Here is a 19,752-nt window from a genome sequence, read left to right as displayed (position 1 = left end):
CTCGAATCAAGTGGTGGCGAAGATTCCAAATAAGTATCAGGGTGTCCCACAAAGACGTTTAAATTGTGGATTTAATATGAATTGACAATTTATGCGCTGAAAGATTTAAAACAAGAATAAAAACATGTTCTTAGCAAAAAATAGTTTCCTAACATATTCAGAAGCAAAATAGTCGCATATTGCAAGTTAATTATCTATATTATTGAAAGAATTTGTTGGATTTTTGTATTCAGCAAATCGACCCCTGAATATTTATTTTTATAGGCATAATGGGTATCAATTTTAAGTTCTTATCCTCTAGATGTGCCTTTTGCGGGTTTGGATGATATCTCGTGAAAGCTTTTCGTCCTATAGGCTTTTAAAATTTCAGAATTTTTGCTGGATTCTGTTGTCAATCATCTGAACTTTTTCAAGTTTAAATTTGGTTATATCAAAACAGATAGCCATAATACAATTTTGTTTACATCCATACGAAAATGGGACTATCGTTACAGTTGGTGATGTTTTGGTGAATTCAAGTAAAATATTCTAATGTCATTTGTATAAAACGTAAAGAAGAAAATGACTTAAGTTAGATTCTGTATTTTCGTAATATGTTTCATTAGTATTTGAAAAAAACTAATTACAAAGTTTTAAGGGTTTGCTTTGAAAAATTACAAGTCAGGGATAAGTCAATCATTAGTCTATCACGTAAAAATATATGATATTGAACTTAACTCAGAGCAATAAAAAATAGCAAATTAATTCAAATATATCACGGATTTTTAAGTCACGAAGTGAGTGACGCTGGCTGCTAGTACTAATTACATTAACTTGTTACCTGGTTCGTTTAGTGGGTTACAGCTTTATCACTTATTTGTCACTTATTATCGTCACGTATGCTGAACGGCTGTTTGATTGAGGAATATTACTTTTGGTAATGTTACCGAAGAAATCAGACGATTTCACGGTTTTGTATACATCACTTTTTGTGTAACATCAAAAGTTATTCCTAGAAATTGAGTTTCCATAAAAGGGTTTTAAAACTACATAACAGTAAACATATCAGGTAATAGCTGAAGAAAGTAGTAATTGGGAAACAAATTTAAAAAAATTTTCACCACACCACCCTTTCAAAATATTGTGCTAAATTGGGCAGGTAATTTAAAATCCAAGTTTAAACCTCTTCTTGGGGCACCCTGGATGTATAGTTGAGATTTATATTTATGTTTCTCATATGGTAAAAAAAATACCATATGGGAATACTATGGCTCAGACTAATTCCGATTTCCATTTATCTGTACTGTTATAATTGAAAAGATTAGAAATAAAATGTTAAAATATACTTAATTTGTATAGGAGTTTTATTTACATATTAAAATATCTCCTCTGAAAAACAAAGTTCTAAATTTCACTCTTGAAAATGGAATGAATACTATGTATGATAACCGACAGATATCAATAGCTACTAAATAATGTCAAGGTAGTTTTTTTTCTAGCTGTAAAAAATCCATGCTTCAAACTTGTAATTTACGTTTAAACAGTAAATTACATAGTTATGTATCAAAGCTCATAACATTCCGTACATTGTTCTATTGGAAAAATTATTTAACAGTCGAAGCAGATTTCATGTGCTCTTATAATCTGTTTTCATGGGTGTTTTCTGTACTTGTTTTTCGATGTACAGCCGAGAAATCAAACTGGAATAGTTAGAATAGCGATTTCATAGGCTATATAAATAGTTGTGAGCAGAATGGATGTATAGTGATGTAAAATATTTCCTGTGTGTGCAAAATAATTTATAAGTCTATAAGAGTGGGTAAAAGATTAGGCATTTCGTAACTGGGCTAAGTTGGCCATTAGTCAATCATCAATAGTTTATTTTATTTGGTGATGTTCCTGGCTGAAGTATCACCTAGTTTTTACCATTAACATGACTTACGTCATTTATACCACACTCCTTTGCTTATGTATTGCTTATATATTGACTTGACGAAGCAAGCTCTTAGTACTCCATTCAAAAAATGTAGACGGTTTGAGGGGCAGCGATTCCATCCCCTCCACTCCAACGTTGAAACTACAACCGACAGCTGATCAGATGATACGAGAGATTAAGCTAAAAAGTAGTGGGGGTTTCCAGGAAACCTTCCCCTGAAACCACCGACATTTGTGAATGGACTTTGGAGAGTCCGGCTTCAACGGTTAACGATAGTAACAGAATCTACTTATGACTTGTAAAAACTCTATTTTTTTATTTTTTCAGCTACCCACCGCATTTTGTAAAGAATTCCAAGGTGAGTATGACTTATAAGTTTTGCTGAAATTATTTTCGTCGTATGCTATTTATAGAATAACTAGCTGTTTGCCCGTTCTACGTACGGGAATCTAGTAGTAAGTTAAAACCTTATATTCAGAACAGGAGTTGGTTTGCATATTTAGTGTGCATTTTTCCAGATATGATGGCAAAACTATAACTGTTTAGGAATACATATAAACCTTCTCAAATACAATATCTGACAGTTTCAAAGCCATAACGAATGCTTTGCAATTAAATGTCACCCGATCGTGTTAGTCCATATTTTATATCAAACGATGAAAATAATTGCTTTACAGTATAGGTCTATGAGGCATAGCCCTAAGGTAGGCCTGTAATTTAAAGTTACTTTTCACACTGGTTAAAAGTAGTTAAAACACTACCTCAACCTCACTACTGCCCACTTTATTCGGGTCGAAATTGTTATTAACAATGGTGCTCTTGTCTTTTCCACGAAAAATAAGGACTTAATTGCGTTACCAACAGACATACACACACAAATACAGAATTGAGTCCAGACAGAAAACGCTAAAAATTATACAGTAATACATCAATTAAATTTAATAAGCAATAAGGGGCAGTGTTTATAAATAAATAGTGAAAATGAAAATAGTGATGTGTTTTTATGTAAAAATTATTCTTACTGCTACCACCGGTTCTAAGGAAAAGTAGCAGTACCAAAAACCAACTTTTACATTTGAGAAAAGAACTGTAGTATTTACGACTAATTCAAACTGTCCTTCTAATCAAACTGTATTATAGGTGCTAATTAATCTGTTGGCAAATATATAAATAAATAAATACACAGGCCACAAAACATGTAACATGTAACATTAACAACGTAAAGCTTTAAAAACTTACTATGGTTTGCTAAAAAAACTTTCACTTGATGTGGTGCAGTACCGAAGTTATTAATCTCCTTTGGTTTTAATTTTTTTTTTTTAGTTTTCGAAAATCAAAGTTATTTCCCATTTATAGCATTATTTGTAAGCAGCTTTTAATGTTAACATATTAATGGCAGTTTGAAGAAACCACCTTTATCCAAACAAAGGTTTCTCATTTAAAAGACTACGTAATCTCTAAACGATAATCGGTAGGTACATATATTTAGCATACATTCGGAGGAAATGTGACAAAAAACGCACAAATCTGGGGTTTTGTACTTTTGTAGTTTTATTTCCTAAGTAGGAAACGTACCGATATCGTTGTCGAAATGTAAGTAAGTAGAAACCAAAAGTGACACATTGGAAAAGCGAGTTTAGCCTACATCTGTTAAGTTAAACCTCCGTTACGGTACGATCACAGCGAAATCAGAAAGATCTTCCAAGATCGCAGCAACATCCACGATCACCCACTGCAGTTGTAATTTTTTACTTTGCACTTTACACAACTGTCCTTGAAGCGCCGTCAATGAGTGGAAACCTTTGTAAGCTACGGTATTGGTGCCGATGATTAAAAAAAAATAAGTTTCCTTGCACTAATACAACACTGATTCACGGTATTTTCCCCGGTTATCAAAACTCAAGAACAATCGTTGCACTTGCGATTAATTAAACCGGTTAAGTAAGGCACAACGTTTTTAATCTCACTTGGTTTGGATGTGCTGACTAAACTTGATCGGAAATGGTTGCGGTATTTGTAAACAACTTTTAATGTAAACATATCAGTGACAGCTAGAAGTGAGAACTAATCCAAACAGCTGATCGTTATTTCATAAAATGTAATAGTAAACATTGGGAGAAAATTTGACAAAAATCGAACAAAATTGTGTTTTTGGTGGTTCGTTATTTTGTTTTCAAAGAAGCGAGGCCATGTTTTTATAGCCAAAGACACTCTCGCCAATCCAGTAAATACAGAAAAACGATTAGAACCTTGATCGTTACTCTAGTTTTCTAGGAGTAGGCCGCGTAAAATGACATTTTGGCGTTACAGACGGAGTCACAGAATGGACAAACAAACAGACAAACAGACATACAGACAGAAATTGAGATAAGACTCGTTTCGGCTTTCTTAGGCTATGAAACGTAAAAGTAACCAAAAACTGCATGATTCTAAGCAATGTACAGACAAAACTGTAATTTTATTTATATAGATTAATTATTAAAACTCATTTTAAGTAAACTCGATCAAAACTATTTATTTACAAAAACCAACCAATAATGTAAACAAACCAAATAGCAGATGATTCATAACTTTATAACTCAGCTGATAACAATAATCCTACATTTCTCCCCACCCAATTTAGGCTGAGTTTCCGAAACTCACTTTCAGGTTCCATTTGCATTTTCCATTGGAATGGATCAGTTGCACCTTCTCTTGCTCTCAGCTGGTCAGCGTGTTTTCTCTTTATTTCTCCCCCAACTAAAACTGTGTATGATAGCCCTCTCGTCCTTTCTTGTACAATTACTGGTCTCCAGCCCTTCTTCGTTTCATTTTGAACCCACACTTCTTGTTTGATAGAAAACTCCTTTTGTTTGGATTTTAAGTCGTGATAGTACTTCTGTCGCCACACTTGATTCTCTATTCTCTCTCTGCTATTACTACTCCACATATCCAAAGCTGTTGGTATTCTTCTACCATAGAAAAGGACTGATGGTGGTTGTCCTGTGGTCTTTTGTGGCATTGTGGGGTGTTCCGATAAGCAAGCAACACTTGTAAAAGTGCAAGTGATGAACTGAGACCTTCTTGTTTGCAAGCACTGTATCTACTCTTGAACGTTCTGATAATCCTCTCTACTGAACCATTGTTTTTTGGATGATACGGTACCGATGTGACATGACATATGTTATTGTTCTTACAAAAAGTCTTAAACTTTTTGGACGTAAAGGGGGTGCCATTATCGGATACAATTTTTTTAGGAACGCCGTACCTCGAAAACCAAGTCCTTAATCTATTTACAAGAGCAGCAGTTGTTGTACGGTCCATTACTTCAATCTCGACCCATTTTGAGTAAGCATCGATTCCTACTAACCAGAATCGGTTGTCGAATGGGCCTGCGAAGTCGAGATGAATTCGCTCCCAAGGATATAGAGGTACTTCTGTGTCAAATGAGCGGTTACTCTGGCAAGGGTGGCATATACGGACATACAACTCAACATCCTTATTCAGATTATGCCACCAGACATAATACTTTGATAGGGACCTCATAGCCTCTATTCCAGGACGTCCTTTGTGGAGTTCTTTCAATACATTTTCTCTCAAAATCTGTGGCACCACAACTCTTCCTAATCGCATGATTATACCGTTTTCTAATGTCAGCTCTTCTCTCTTATTCCAATATGGTTTCATGGATGGTGGTAAATTTCCTGTATCTTTTGGCCAACCATGTTCCAGGTAGTCTATAAGTTTCTTCATATTTGGGTATTTCTTATACTCCAGTACAAGTTCATGATTTGGATAACTTTCTCTTGAACCAATGCTCGAATCTCTTTCTCATCTTGATCCAATACTTATTGTGTCTTGAGTGAAAACCGAGACAAAAAATCAGCCAAACAATTATCCTGTCCTTTGATGTACTGGATCTCAAAATCATACTCCATTAAATACAAAGCCCAACGAACCAAACGGTTGTTTACTACTTTGGTAAGACCTCGATGCATTTCGAATATTCTTTCAAGTGGCTTGTGGTCAGTCCACACCATGAAAGGCTCCCACTGAGGTATTGTCTATACTTCTTCACTGCAAAAACTAACGCCATCGCTTCCTTGTCAACTGTAGCATACCTTTTTTCCGTACGTGTTCTCGAGGCGTACATGACTGGCCTTTCCGTTCCATCCGGCATCAAATGTAACAGTACTACACCAACCCCTTGTTCACAAGCATCACATTCAACAATGATCGGCTTTGATATGTCGTTTGGGACTAATGTCTTCTCTAATGACAGGATATTCTTCAACTTGTCGAACACTTTTCATGTACGGTTTATGTAGAGGTCGTGTTTTGTTTACAATTTGTTTCCCGTTATTACAGCCATTTAAAACCTCGTTTAACCAAATAATTCGATCTAATCATAAAATCAATCAATTATATCAATTATTTAAGATGGGGACGCCACTATGTGCGTATTTTAACCCAAATATGAGTGAAGGATGAGTGTAGGATGAGTGGCGCGATCTTGTAGTCTTGTTAGTGACTAAGGCCGACATGTTCCTTAGACACAGCTGTTAATTAATAGCCCATACAGCTAATGGCAACTAAGGGACCTACAGTTTATAGTGGAATCCGAACCACATTTTTCCTTGTAATTTACGAATTGGTCTAATTATCAGGATAGTACTGCGGATAGTCGTAGTACTCACTAGTGCGGACGTTAATCCACACCAGTGAGCATCGCATCCACAGTGCATCCCTATAAATATCCACAATTCGTGACCTCCTAGTAGCTGGATTACAGGACGACGCCACCCGTCCCAGTCTTAAGAATTAAGATTGCCGACTACAGAACAATAACTTGTCCCCTAGTTATATAACCAAACAGTAAAGCACAAATCAAGAAATTAACCCTAAAATAACGGAAACAAAGTTTCATCGACACTAGCGCCTTTGTGCCACTTACATGAACTAGACACGAAAAACGTGCTTCAAAATTTACAATGGGACGAGAAGTCTACTTGTGTTGGTTAGTCTATGATAGTATCACCCATTGTCGCCAGTACGTTTACAAATTTCAGTCTTTATTTTAATAGCACCAAATAACCATTAACTACTTATTTTCTGCATTTAAGCTCTCTGTCACAATTTTACAATTAACATATGTTCTTCTTCTCACTTTTAATTTCTGACAACAGCTGGAGTTTCATAACAATATTTGTTTCCCTTGTTAATCTTATGGAGAAATATGAAACTTTAAAGGGCCCTAGGGCCTCACTCTCTAATTATTTCCCTAAAAAGAAAGTTTCCTGCACAACTTCACGTTACGCTCTTTCCAATGACACCAAAAACATGTCAATCGGTTCAGTAGTTTCGGAGGAGTAATTGTCACAAAAAACCTGCTTGCGTATTAAATAAGTACGAGTAATGTCCAGTGGTCGAAACTCGACCAAAAATATGTAATGTACTCACTTATACCTATATGTTCCTACACTCACTTATGTTAATGTTTCACCCCACACTGTAAATAAAACATGTGATTGGAGTTTCTTCCATTTGTTTTGATTTTCTGTTTATATTTCGTTGTTATTTCGTCACCAGCATGGCAACGCATAAGATCCATGTAAATTTTTTCAAATTTTTAAACTCATTTTTTGCGCTTATCTTTGAGCCTATTTAAATTTATAAAGGGATTCTGCACACCTACAGGAAAATAGCTTTCTAACGGTATGCGTAGATTTTCCCTACGATGCACACGAGCTGAGAAAAAAGGTTTTAAAGAAACATGCTTGCCTATTAATATATAGATAGATACTAGCGAACCTGTGCGGCTCAATGCCCCGCAAAATAACATTTGAATTTAGAAAACAAATTCATCGTATTATATATTGACGTCGAAAATTAAATACAGTAATAATGAAGCCTTGGAAGGGAAGCAGTCCATCCATTTCCTAGCTGTATGTGTATTATATCAAGGCCACACTAAAAAAATAGTTTTTTTTAGTGTGGCCTTGATTATATTTAGTTAATTAATAAGTGTTCAAGTTCAAGTATGTTATAGGCAGCGAGCAAGGTTGTAGGGTAGTTATTTTTTAAAGATTTTTAAAACACATTTAACAAAACGTTTTACCATATCAAACCAATAGGCCTATGTAGCATATTTTGAGAGTCATAAAAATGCTGCTTGAAGAAAACACACTTTTAAAAATAAACACTAAAAAAACAATATTTTTATCACAAAAGCACTTCCATGAATACTACGATTTTAGCCTTAAAGTTACCTTCAGGAAGATAGCCCTGGTCAGAGTTTTCCGTAACGAATATGCGTGTCCTATTAAAAGATGTAGCCTTAACTAGGTGGCGTTCGCCGAGGCATCCACAAAATTGAGCGGAGTCATCAAGGGTTCATATTATATTGTTTTTGTCATACTGCAGTAAAAACAGTCGTTTTTAAATAATTTTTAAGCTTTAAAATTTTAATTTTAAATTTTTTAATTTTTTTGCATTGCGGCTCTAAAGTATCATTTTTACTCTTTAGTGAGGAAAAATCGTTTTTAGCCTCTATGGAGTAAAAATCAGCTGTTGTCAAATCAGTTGTAAATATCTATTGAAAGTGATTGCATGTATCGAAATATGTATCGATTCGTGCTTCGTAATCATTTTAACCTACAGTCTACAGTCTCTTCCCATAGCATTTTAGCATTGCAGATACATTAATCCATTCCCACACCCAACACTGCTCACCTTTACAAATTCCTTCAAAACCCCCTACGTCGTGGACCTGTTTCCCTCTCTTCCCATAGCGTTTTAGGATTGCAGATACATTAATGTAATTGCCAAAGACAGTTCCCACACTCTGCACTGCAAGCCTTACTAAATTAGCTTTTTGTTTTATGTTGCCTTGAAGTTCTTGATGTTATTAAATTCCTGATGTGCATTTCGCCACAAGAACTTCAACGCAACATAAAAACAAAAATGTAATTTATTAAAAATGTTCTTGAAACTGGGTTATATTACAAATTAAGCCTTAATACTTCCTTCACCATTTCCTACGTCATAGACCTGTTTCCTTCCCTTCTCATAGAATTTAAAAATTATATACATTTTTATCTAGATGCCCAAACGGTTCCCCCACTCTGCACTGCCAGCCTTTACTACTTCCTTAACCACTTCCTACGTCGTGGGGCCTGTTTCCTTCCCTTCTCATAGCATTTTAGGATTGAAGATACATTATTCTAACTGCCACAGACGGTTGTCACACTATACTCATACTTTACAACTTTCTAAGCCACTTCCTACATCGTGGACCCGCTTTCATCACTTTCCATAGCATTTTAGTATTTTAGATACGTAAATCTAATTGCCAAAAACATTGCCCACACTCCTCACTGCTAGCCTTTACTACTTCTTTCGCCATTTTCTATGTCGTGGTCATGCTGCCATCCCATCTCATAGCATTTCAGCATTGCAGATACATTAATCGAACTGCCACAAACGGTTTCCAGTTCCCGCACTCCACACTGCTCACCTTATTACTTCCTTCACCTCTTCTTACGTCGCGGACCTGCTTCCCTCTCTTCCCATAGAATTTTAAGATTGTAGATACCTTAATCTAATCGTCATAAACAGTTCCCAGACTCCAGACAGCTCGCCTTGACTACTTCCTTTACTACTTCCTACGTCTCAGACCTGTTTCCCTCCCTTCCTTTAGCATTATTGGATTGCAAATACCTTAATCTACTGGTCATAAACGAAAACCACACTCCTTACAGCTCGCCTTTACTACTTCCTTCACCACTTCCAACGTCACGGACCTGTTTCCCTCCCTTTCATTGGCATTTTAGGATTGCAGATACCTTAATCTAATCGTCATAAACTGTTCCCACACTCCGAACAACTCGCCTTTACTAATTCCTTCTCCACTTCCTACGTCACTGACCTGTTTCCCTCCATTTCCATAGCATTATTGGATTGCAAATACCCTAATCTATTGGTCATAAACAGTTTCCACACTCCGGACAGGTCGCTTTGACTACTTCCTTCACCACTTCCTACGTCACCGACCTGTTTCCCTCCCTTTCCAATAGCATTTTTGGATTGTAGATACCTTAATCTAATCGTCATAAACAGTTTCCACACTCCGGACAGGTCGCTTTGACTACTTTCTTCACTACTTCCTACGTCGCGGACCTGTTTTCCTCCCTTCCAACAAAATTTTAGGATTGCAAATACCTTAATCTTATGGCCATAAACATATCCCATACCCCGAACAGCTCGCCTTTACTACTTCCTTCACCACTTCCTCCGTCGTACCTGTTTGCTTCCCTTCCAATAGCATTTTAGGATTGCAGATACCTTAATCTAATAGTCATAAACAGTTCCCACACTCCGGACAGCTCGCCTTGACTACTTCCTTCACCACTTCCTACGTCACCGACCTGTTTTCCTCCCTCCCCATAGAATTTTAGGAATGCAGATACCTTAATCTAATCGTCATAAAGAGTTTCCACACTCCGGACAGCTCGCCTTGACTACTTCCTTCACCACTTTCTACGTCGCGTACCTGTTTCCTTCCCTTCCAATAGCATTTTAGGATTGCAGATACCTTAATCTAATAGTCATAAACAGTTCCCACACTCCGGACAGCTTGCCTTGACTACTTCCTTCACCACTTCTTACGTCGCGGACCCGTTTTCCTCCCTTCCCAAAGAATTTTAGGAATGCAGATACCTAAAACTAATCGTCATAAACAGTTTCCACACTCCAGACTGCTCACCTTTACTACTTCCTTCGCCACTTCCTACGTCACTGACCTCAAGCTAGTGTCGTTATTTGATTATATTTTTAATCCATACCGTTTCTGTTCTAATATCTGTGGAATAATCCTAACAGCTATTTCTTTATCTACTGCATTTAAAAGTCAACAGCTGATCATAGGCCTATGTCTTTGTTTATGTGTCAAATACTGCTTCCATCAGGATTACATTGAAACTTTGAGACCCAGTGGGGCGGATTCCTGTGAGACTTTTTTAACGCCATATAGATGTTGGCACTCACCGTAAAAAAACGCTCAAAGTGTCGTTAAACCGGTAGTTCGCCACTACCGTCCCAGGTCCAGGTTTTACTACGGTAATAGCTTATTCTATGTATGGGAAATTTGCTAAAACACAGCAATTTTGAAACAGGATCATATTTTTTAATGATTATTTTTCCTTAAATACATTATGACTTATTAAAACTGTATACCAAGTTTCATAAAGATATCTTAAATAGTTTTCGAGAAATATCTCATTAAAAGCGCGTTCATTCAAATTTAAATAGAATCCCACGGCGCCACTCGAGGAGGAAACGCTTCGCGTCTTCCGCTACAGTGGCGCGGCAATACAGCCGCATCATGAAACAGCGCCTAGCGCAGATCCAGCTGACCGTCTGCATTAAAGTACTGTATTATATTGTCTGTGATTTAAGTATTGCAGATACGATAATCCAACTGCCACAAACGGTTCCCACACACCGCACTGCTTGCCTTTACGACTTCCTCTACCACTTCCAGCGTCGTGGACCTGTTTCCCTCCCTTCCCATATCATTTAAGTATTGCAGGCGAATACATTAATCTAACTGCCACAGAAAATTCCTTCTTTGAACGACTCCGTAAAATAGTTAATATAGTAAATTAGAAATCATCTGTCTAGTGGTTGAAAACTCGCAAAAAAATATGTAATGTACAGACGATCGATAGACTTCTCCATTTTCCCCCACACTCTAAATAAAACATGTGATTGAAATTTGTTTAAATTTTCTGTTTAGTTATTTTGTCACCAGCATAACAACCCATAAGACCCATGCTATTTTTTTTAAATTTCAAATTCATTTTTCGTGCTTATTGTTGAGCCTATTTTAATTTATAAAGGGATTCTGCACATCTACAGGAAAATATCTTGCATTTAGTACCAACCGCGCGTAATTCGGTCAAGTAGTATGGCCAGGCTAGCTGTCGTAAGTTTTGCAAAGGTTTTTTTAGTACATGAGATTTATTTTTTCGGATCAGCTGCCTGAAATTGTGAAATAAGCAATTTGGCAGTTCTTGTTTACATTGAAATACAAATTTAAACATTGAATGTTCTCATAGCAGCCATGGAGACCAATCAATATTTACTTTTGAAATCCTCACCTCAGAACTTTTAAAACTAAAGGGGCAAAGCCCACGGTCAGTACCGAAGTGTGGATAGTCCTATGACCATCCTTGGTATGGTAACTATATTTTTGTAAAATTTGAGCCCAGTCGATTCAGTAGTTTATGCGCCTATTAGCAATAAACATACAGACAGACACCATTAAATTTTTATATAATAGTATAGATTATATGGTACTTAAAATAAAAAAAAACTCCTTGTTCGAATATGTACATACACTCATGCATATCCAAATCCTGCTATTAAATATTTGTATTGTTTACAGAAAAAAACATACATTTGGATGACCAAGTCAGAGATGGTGTAAGAAAACACAACTCACTAATAAATTATAGTAAGGAGAATGAAAGCACGTTCTTGATGACTTGCTTTAAGATTGCTGATGGTAAATTTACTACACGTGTACAAAAAGTGGATGGAACGCACGTTGTTTCGATAACCTCTATTGACTGCTCGTCACCCGAAACGTTCAATGAATACAATCTGTCTGAGAAAACAAAAAGGATGTATACTTATGTTCAGAAAAATGGTGGGAAAACATATTTCACTTTCATAACTCAAGACGAAAAATTTACTCAAACGGAAAATTGGTGCCGTTATGACGTTTGTGTTGAGTGTCAAAGTAAAGAGATTATTAGCATGGTAGACACCAAATCTGCCTATTATGGCGGGAGGATGAAGTGGCAGGTAAGTTTTTTATTTATAAATAACTTGTCCATTAGGCTATAATTGTCCATTATAGCAAGCAAATAATGTTTACTCCTTTTCTCGACAAAACATTACGCTTTTGTTTTTATACATCAGAAGGTATCCAACATAACACCTGTATTAGTGAATAAACTCATCGCCTACTCTTTGGAGGGTATTCTGAAAAAGGTCAGCGGTTTATTTATGGTTACTCTGATCTGGTTTACGGCGGAAAATTGTTTTATTTTTTTTACAAAAAAATAAAAATCTGTACTTTAATTATTTTTACAGTTATCCATCACCTTTTGACACACACAGATTGGTGGGCACCGTATGGATTTGAATCTAATCTAAACCAGCTTTAAGTATCCCAGCCTGTACTGTAGTAATTCATCAGTAATTTTTTTTTTTTTACTGAATGTAACATACAATTTTATTTGTGACCTTTTCAACAGTAAAGTTGACCTTAGAGGATATTAGATTAATACAAATTCTTTGAACCCAGTCCTGTTTTAAGGTCAGGTTTTTTATAAGGAGAATTCATTGAAAGTCGACCCGGGTTCAGTTCAAAACCACTCAATCTGATGAAAAAAATACCCCAGCCGCAGGAAACCTGCAGACTAAGCGAATTTCCATTTACCTGGCTGGACTTTTACTAAAATAAGAGTATTCCATTAAAATTGTCATATTCATTTCTTATATAAATGACATTGATTGTTAATGAGTTTGCTGCTACAAAGAAGGTTTTAAAGGTGTAATTTTTATTGATATGTTGATAGCTTAGTAAGAAATAAACAGAACTTCTAAATTTGATTAAAATATATCCATAAACAAGCAAACTACAACAGTTTGGTTATTCTCGATAAGAATATCTTGGGGATTTTTAAATTATCTCCGTAACCGTTAGGCATACAACAACGTTTCAATATACAAAATTATTTCTTTTTAAGTTCTACAAAATGGTTTGGAAATAAATTGTGAAATTGTATGTTTTTAGAGACAAAAATGGGGAAAACCAATTTTCCCCCATAAAACCCAAAAGGCCCTGTCCAATCGCAAACCCGTTCGAATAAACGTAGGTGTTCACGTTTGTACTACATTTTATCATAATCGGATCATTCTTGCTCGAGTTGTCGCAATAACGGACATATGTTGAATGTTTGTTTGATAAGCGAGAATCATTTCTTATAAAAAATACGGACGTGATTATACAAGTTTCTTAACTTAATAAATTAATTGTTTTACAGAATGGAATAGACGTGTCCTCGGACCCCAAAACTGGTAAGTTTTGCAAGCACGTACTATAAATACTGATCTTTATTTACCGTATTATAAGATATATGAATTGAGATACTCGATTTAATAGTGTAACTATTTTTATCACTAGGGCGTAAAGTGACTTTTTTCGACCCAACCTCAAGTTTAACGATCGAGGCGAAGCGGAAGTCGGGAAATGAGGTTTGGAAAGACACTTTTTTCCCATGTGATGAACTGTATGTTTTGTCATATCGCACAATTATTCGAACAAACTATGTTACAAAACTACAACAGTTGTTATTTAAAGATAACCTCTCGAAACTACTAACTTGTTTTCAATTTAATTCGCTATTGAAACGAGCAGTTGTTTTGTAAGCGATTCATACGTGTCGATTACAATTGTGTTAGTGTACGTACTGTATACTATCAACATGTCGAACTATTTACAATACAACAATACAACAACACGCTAAAATCAATTAAACAATCCATATATACTTTCGGTATGTGGTTGTTAACAATCAAAATTTATCACTGAGTTGACAACAGCTGACTTTTACTCTCTAGGGGCTAAAAACACGTTTTACTCCCTAGAGGCTAAAAATGCTACTTTAGACCCGAAACGCATGGATTAAAAACCGCTGTTTTTGTTGCAGTCTGACGTAAAGTATTTTCTTAAGTATTCTAAATTTCTTCTTGTACAACGAAAATTTATGTTTACTTGATTATATATTTTTTAGAATATTCACCTATAAATGTAAGATTTTTCCTTTTTAAATCAAATAAATTTTAATGAGGTTAGGTTTACCACCACAGTAAAGGTAATACTAAAGTATGTTTTCATTGAAAAGTTATTATCTTAACTAGCTGTTAGCCCGTCCTACGTACGGGAATCAAGTAGTCAATTGGAACTGCTAGTTTACACGCATAAAGAAAAATTCTGGCAGACTTAATATAGGAAATGTCTTGTTAATACGACGTGACCATCTAATTCTTTCGTCTGATTATAGGCATATACGATATGCATTTAAATCCGATAATTTTACAGTAAAAACTACAATTGTGTCGATTTAATAACCTTGAAGTGAGATTTGCGGTCGATTCACACACACTGGTTTAAAGTACAGCTACATACCACCTTTAAATGCATATTATCACTAACTGTAGGCCTACCTTATTTTACCTATGGACACTGAAACCTTAAGAGGATTTTGGCCTCCCATTATCTTCTATCCCTTGCCTGTTCTAATGTTTGATCCCAGTCTGGAGAAGTCTTTCATTGCTTGGTCCTCCAAGGGGTCATCTAATTTGTGGTACTCATTGGTAAGATTTTAAAATTTTATGTATCTTCTCTCCTCCACGCATATCTAGGTATTTAAATATTCCTCTTAGCTCTCTGTTCATTCGTATCTAAACCTCCATTATTATAAATAGCCCGTATATTTTATCTTCACTCTATTTCTCAAACCCAGCAATAGGGTTTTTCGGTTCTTTGGTCAGTGCCCAAGTTTCTGAACTATACACTACTGGGATATTATGGTATGAAATGAATCCAATTCAGTATCTACTGACAACCTGCAGCTTGTTGGAGAGTTTTCTAGTGACCTACTACAACTGTTGACATTTGAATTACCAACCAAAGATTTGGTATGCCAACATATTGTGACATTATTAAATAAATCATCCATACCTATCCTTTGCATCGATTTCACTGCATTAATTATTGATAATTAAATTAGTAAACGAAGAAAATTAAAAAAAAGTAGCAGATAGTTTGTTTTGAAAGAGATGTTCAGTTGAAATAACATTCATTTGAAAAAAAATCTCTTGTCATATTTTGTAGAGGAATTTGAAAAAAGTACACACGCAAGTAAGCTAGTGACGTAATTTTTCTATGTTTACTATCCATACTATTATCCGTTTTAATATCTGTGATAATTACCCACCCTCATTGAATCTATGTACATTTCCCACATTTCTTTATCCAAACTATAAGATAATTAGTTAAAAAATAAAATCGACATTATGCGTACATCAGCGCACCCAAACGTAGCCACACATAAACACACGCCAACGTTTTGGATTTGACAAAAGGATAGTTATTATAGGCCTACTTGCAGTATCCTAGGTCAATGATAAAATCGTATAACTCTGTCATCCATTTGTTTATCTCAGAATAAATCTCGAAAATAATTTGCATAGGCTTTTCTTTGAAGAGTCGTGGGCAGAGCCTCGATTTGTATACGGCAAAGGGTTTCCTTATCTCTACTGTCTACCTAATCCCTACTAATCTTACTTATTTCCTATAATCAATGACTAAATTAAATAACCTCCTAGTTCCATAGAATATTTTTATATCCATCCAGCTGTTAGTTCAAACAAATTATATTGCACTAAAACAAACCCAAGAGTTTAAAGACTGCTCTAAAAAAAATATTAGATTATAAAATATTTACGATGTATTTTAGAATAATCTGTCATCCCCTTACCGAATAAATGAACGTATTATTAAAGCATTACACATAGTATAAATAAGTCAATCCTACGTATGTCTTTCATTTCTATCCAAATGCTGAATTTGTGTCACAAACATGTTTACAGCTGTTACGTTAAGCAAATAGTTTTATACAGTACAAAAAGCCAAACTATAATGTTGGCGTCGGCTGCTAGACTTTTTAAAAATGTAAACTTATTTTCTAAAAAACTGAAACCCTAAACTAAAATGTTGGCTTCAACATTCCCTAGTACTCAAAATTATCTTTATTTTAACACAAAAACCTTAAAAATCCGTCTAGTGGTTGATTCAGAATCGTGAAATAAAAAAAACCCTGTCACGTTTTAATATGTGCCGTTATATGACTATTATAAGTCATTGGTTAAAACTTCAATATATATTTAAAATCACTTTTTGCTGAGAGACTGGTTTTACTTATTGCTTAAGTCTGTTTTGTTTTCATAAGCTATTTGCATGTGTTTTAGTTGTTTTATGAATAATGTAAACATGTTTAGTTTGTTGTTTGAATTGGTAAAGAACACAACCTCATTTTTGTGTTTTAAATTAAACCCTATATTTTTTCATTCCTGAATTTCATTTCGTCTGTGATATCACAAGTAAGTGAATCGCGTACAGTGATGACGGCATATGTATATATATGATATCAAATAAACAAAACAACCTAAACAATCAAACTATAACAGATTTTTTATTTCCTATGAGAGTAGGCTAACATAGGATTTTCTAATTTATAGTTTTGTAGGATCATTAATTTATTGTTCTACAACAATGCTTCAGTTTACCAAATTATTTTTTTGTACGCGCAACAAAATATTTTGGAATGCAATTCCAAAGTTTATGTTTTATGGTTAAAAATCGTAAAAAAACTATTTTTCTCTATAACCTCCCCCAACAATAAAGCATATATATTCATATGCAATTGAAAGGATAGCGTTTTTGGCTTCTGGGACATCAAAACGAAAAATTAAAACCCAGGTCTTAGTCTCACCATGAGACCTACATTAATATATTATTCCCTATAGGAAAGTCACTAAAAGTCAGTCTTATGTCAAACCAATATGATCCCACCAAATACCATAACTGTGTTACTATTTTACAGAAAACCGGGATTTGTCTGAAGGAAAACTGTTTTCGAAGCATGTTAACATTGAGAATAATGATTACAGTATGGAATGTTATGAGGTATATTGGGAAAGGTATGAGGGAAAGTCATCATTTGAGACAATCGTAAAGGGGCCAAATGGATACCTCTTCAGTGTTAAAAGATTTGCATGCGATTTAGTCGTGAAAGTGGTGTATTTACATACCAAATATAACGACCGTTCGTACAGCCTAGTCAGACTAAACCAAAAACAGAAAATAACTGAAGAAATGAAAACCGCACAGGAGAAGACAGTCTTCATATTTGACGAGGAGTTGATGAGCAATGAGCTGGAGTGGAAGCTGGTAAGAATTTATGCAGCAAATTACGGTTAAGTTGTAATGGAACCACGTAAAGGTGTAGACATTGTGTTAAAAATAAACACGAGTGGTACGACTAGTGAAAGTAACGATAATTACTTAGGTAAATTTAACTTTCTGAATATATGTTGTACAGAAGTATATTTCGCGTAAATCTAATGTACGGATCTACTGTGTGAAGACTTTGTACCACAGTTATGAGTAATACTGTACTCATAAAACTTCGAAGGTTTTAGAGAATTTCGTTTCAGAAATTTTTATGTTTAAAGTACCTATGCAAATCTGTTAATCTAGTCTTGGTAAGTTTTAACGTGCCTGTTTGAGGGGGTAAGCTAGTCTTGCAATAGCCTGGCGTAACCATAAGCAAACCCCTAGCTGAGGTTAGAGGTTAGAAGTCTAGCATATGTTTCAACCATCGCCGGTTAAAACATAGGCATGCTAAACTGCTACGTTTGGTAAAAACCAAGTGTAGAATGTGAGTTATTTATACTGTATTTTTGTGAAATAAATCTTAACAGAGTTTTATATCGTTTTGGGTCACCAGCACATGCGTTCGAAAGCTAGGGCTTAGCTATGGGTCTTAGGACTTGGATGATATTTTCTACACTTGATAAACACGAAGATCCTTAGGCTGAAAATCCGTACCAAAGACGGTATTGCGGTGTGAGTAATATAAACCGACAACTTGAACTTAAACTCGCTGTCGGAGTTCTCATAAAACTCATTGCGGTTCGTTTCTTAGTGCCGAGCAATCATGATACTGTAGTTCATTGGTGGAGCAATAATTAATGCGTGTGAACCTCCAATACGGCTCATGCAGTGGAAGGGGCAGTGACGGGGGTCAGACGACAGCACCGACAGGGATCTGCGTGTGAAACGACAGCGGCTACCAATTAATTGGGAGTGCAAGTCATGACTGTAGTAGCTACGAAAAGAGGTCACGTAAGACCTAGATGGCAACGACGGCCAGGCTGGCCCCATACCAGCCTACTAGGATGAGAGGCGTATGAGCCTCAGCCTGTAGCTGTGATGTCAGGAGGGCGACCAAGAACCCCAGGCTACAATGGCATGCTTGGTGTATCGAACCCAAGCGGCTGGCTGGATGATTTCAAGTAGGTGGATTGCAGCTTGTGCCCATGGAATGCCACCACGCTTAATGTTGTGGAAGGCTCAGGGCCGCTTTAATAAATGGGCCCTGTTGAAGAGGGTTTAAGTTTGTATAAACTGATTTAAATCAAGAACAAGCCTCATCTACAAGTTCACATTGGACAAGGTAGTGAAGAACCACAGTATCTTATATGCACACAAATTCATTTAAATTATTAACCTATGTCATCCATGTTGAACCCCAGAGGGATGATGCAATATTTACAATGTTTGTTGTTGCAGGTTTCCAATTTAAGGTTGTCAATGTTGAATTTCATGGACTTTACTGGAGCGAAGATTGGTAGGAAATGAAGGCCTTAAACTAACCGACTTACTGATCCCTAGGGCAAAAGATAGTGGTCAAAAACAATCCAACTGTAATGCAGACAATATAATGCAAATGATAATAATATGTTCATTAATAAATCCTGATGTTCTAGATGTTAGGCTTACTGTTGTAACAACTATACATTCGATATTCATCACAGTATTCTTTCAAACTTAAAAACAACAAACACACCACTTTACAAAATCAACCTTTTTTTATTAGAAAAGCTTAGCTTATTGGTAGAATTATGTTGTCTAGCAACTTCATTTTATGTTGTTTGTT

At 35.6% G+C, this 19,752-nt stretch overlaps 1 protein-coding gene across 1 annotated transcript in view; it reads left to right on the top strand.

The window, feature by feature from the left end:
* The window catches only part of LOC129004634 (uncharacterized), a 171,319-nt gene extending 151,767 nt beyond the window's left edge, over positions 1-19,552 (top strand). The window contains exons 38-42 of the mRNA XM_054433182.1: positions 2,243-2,273; positions 12,342-12,763; positions 14,011-14,044; positions 17,635-17,981; positions 19,386-19,552. Of these exons, the coding sequence (XP_054289157.1) occupies positions 2,243-2,273; positions 12,342-12,763; positions 14,011-14,044; positions 17,635-17,981; positions 19,386-19,454 (903 nt within the window). The 3' untranslated portion in view covers positions 19,455-19,552. The remainder of the gene's footprint in view (positions 1-2,242; positions 2,274-12,341; positions 12,764-14,010; positions 14,045-17,634; positions 17,982-19,385) is intronic.
* The last annotated feature ends 200 nt before the right edge of the window (positions 19,553-19,752 follow it).

The sequence above is a fragment of the Macrosteles quadrilineatus genome, unplaced genomic scaffold (genome assembly GCF_028750875.1).
Source record: "Macrosteles quadrilineatus isolate MER2022 unplaced genomic scaffold, UCM_ALF_1.0 Scaffold_10__1_contigs__length_6754688, whole genome shotgun sequence".
Classification (NCBI taxonomy): Eukaryota; Metazoa; Arthropoda; class Insecta; order Hemiptera; family Cicadellidae; genus Macrosteles; species Macrosteles quadrilineatus.
This window is presented reverse-complemented; position numbering and strand designations above follow the sequence as displayed.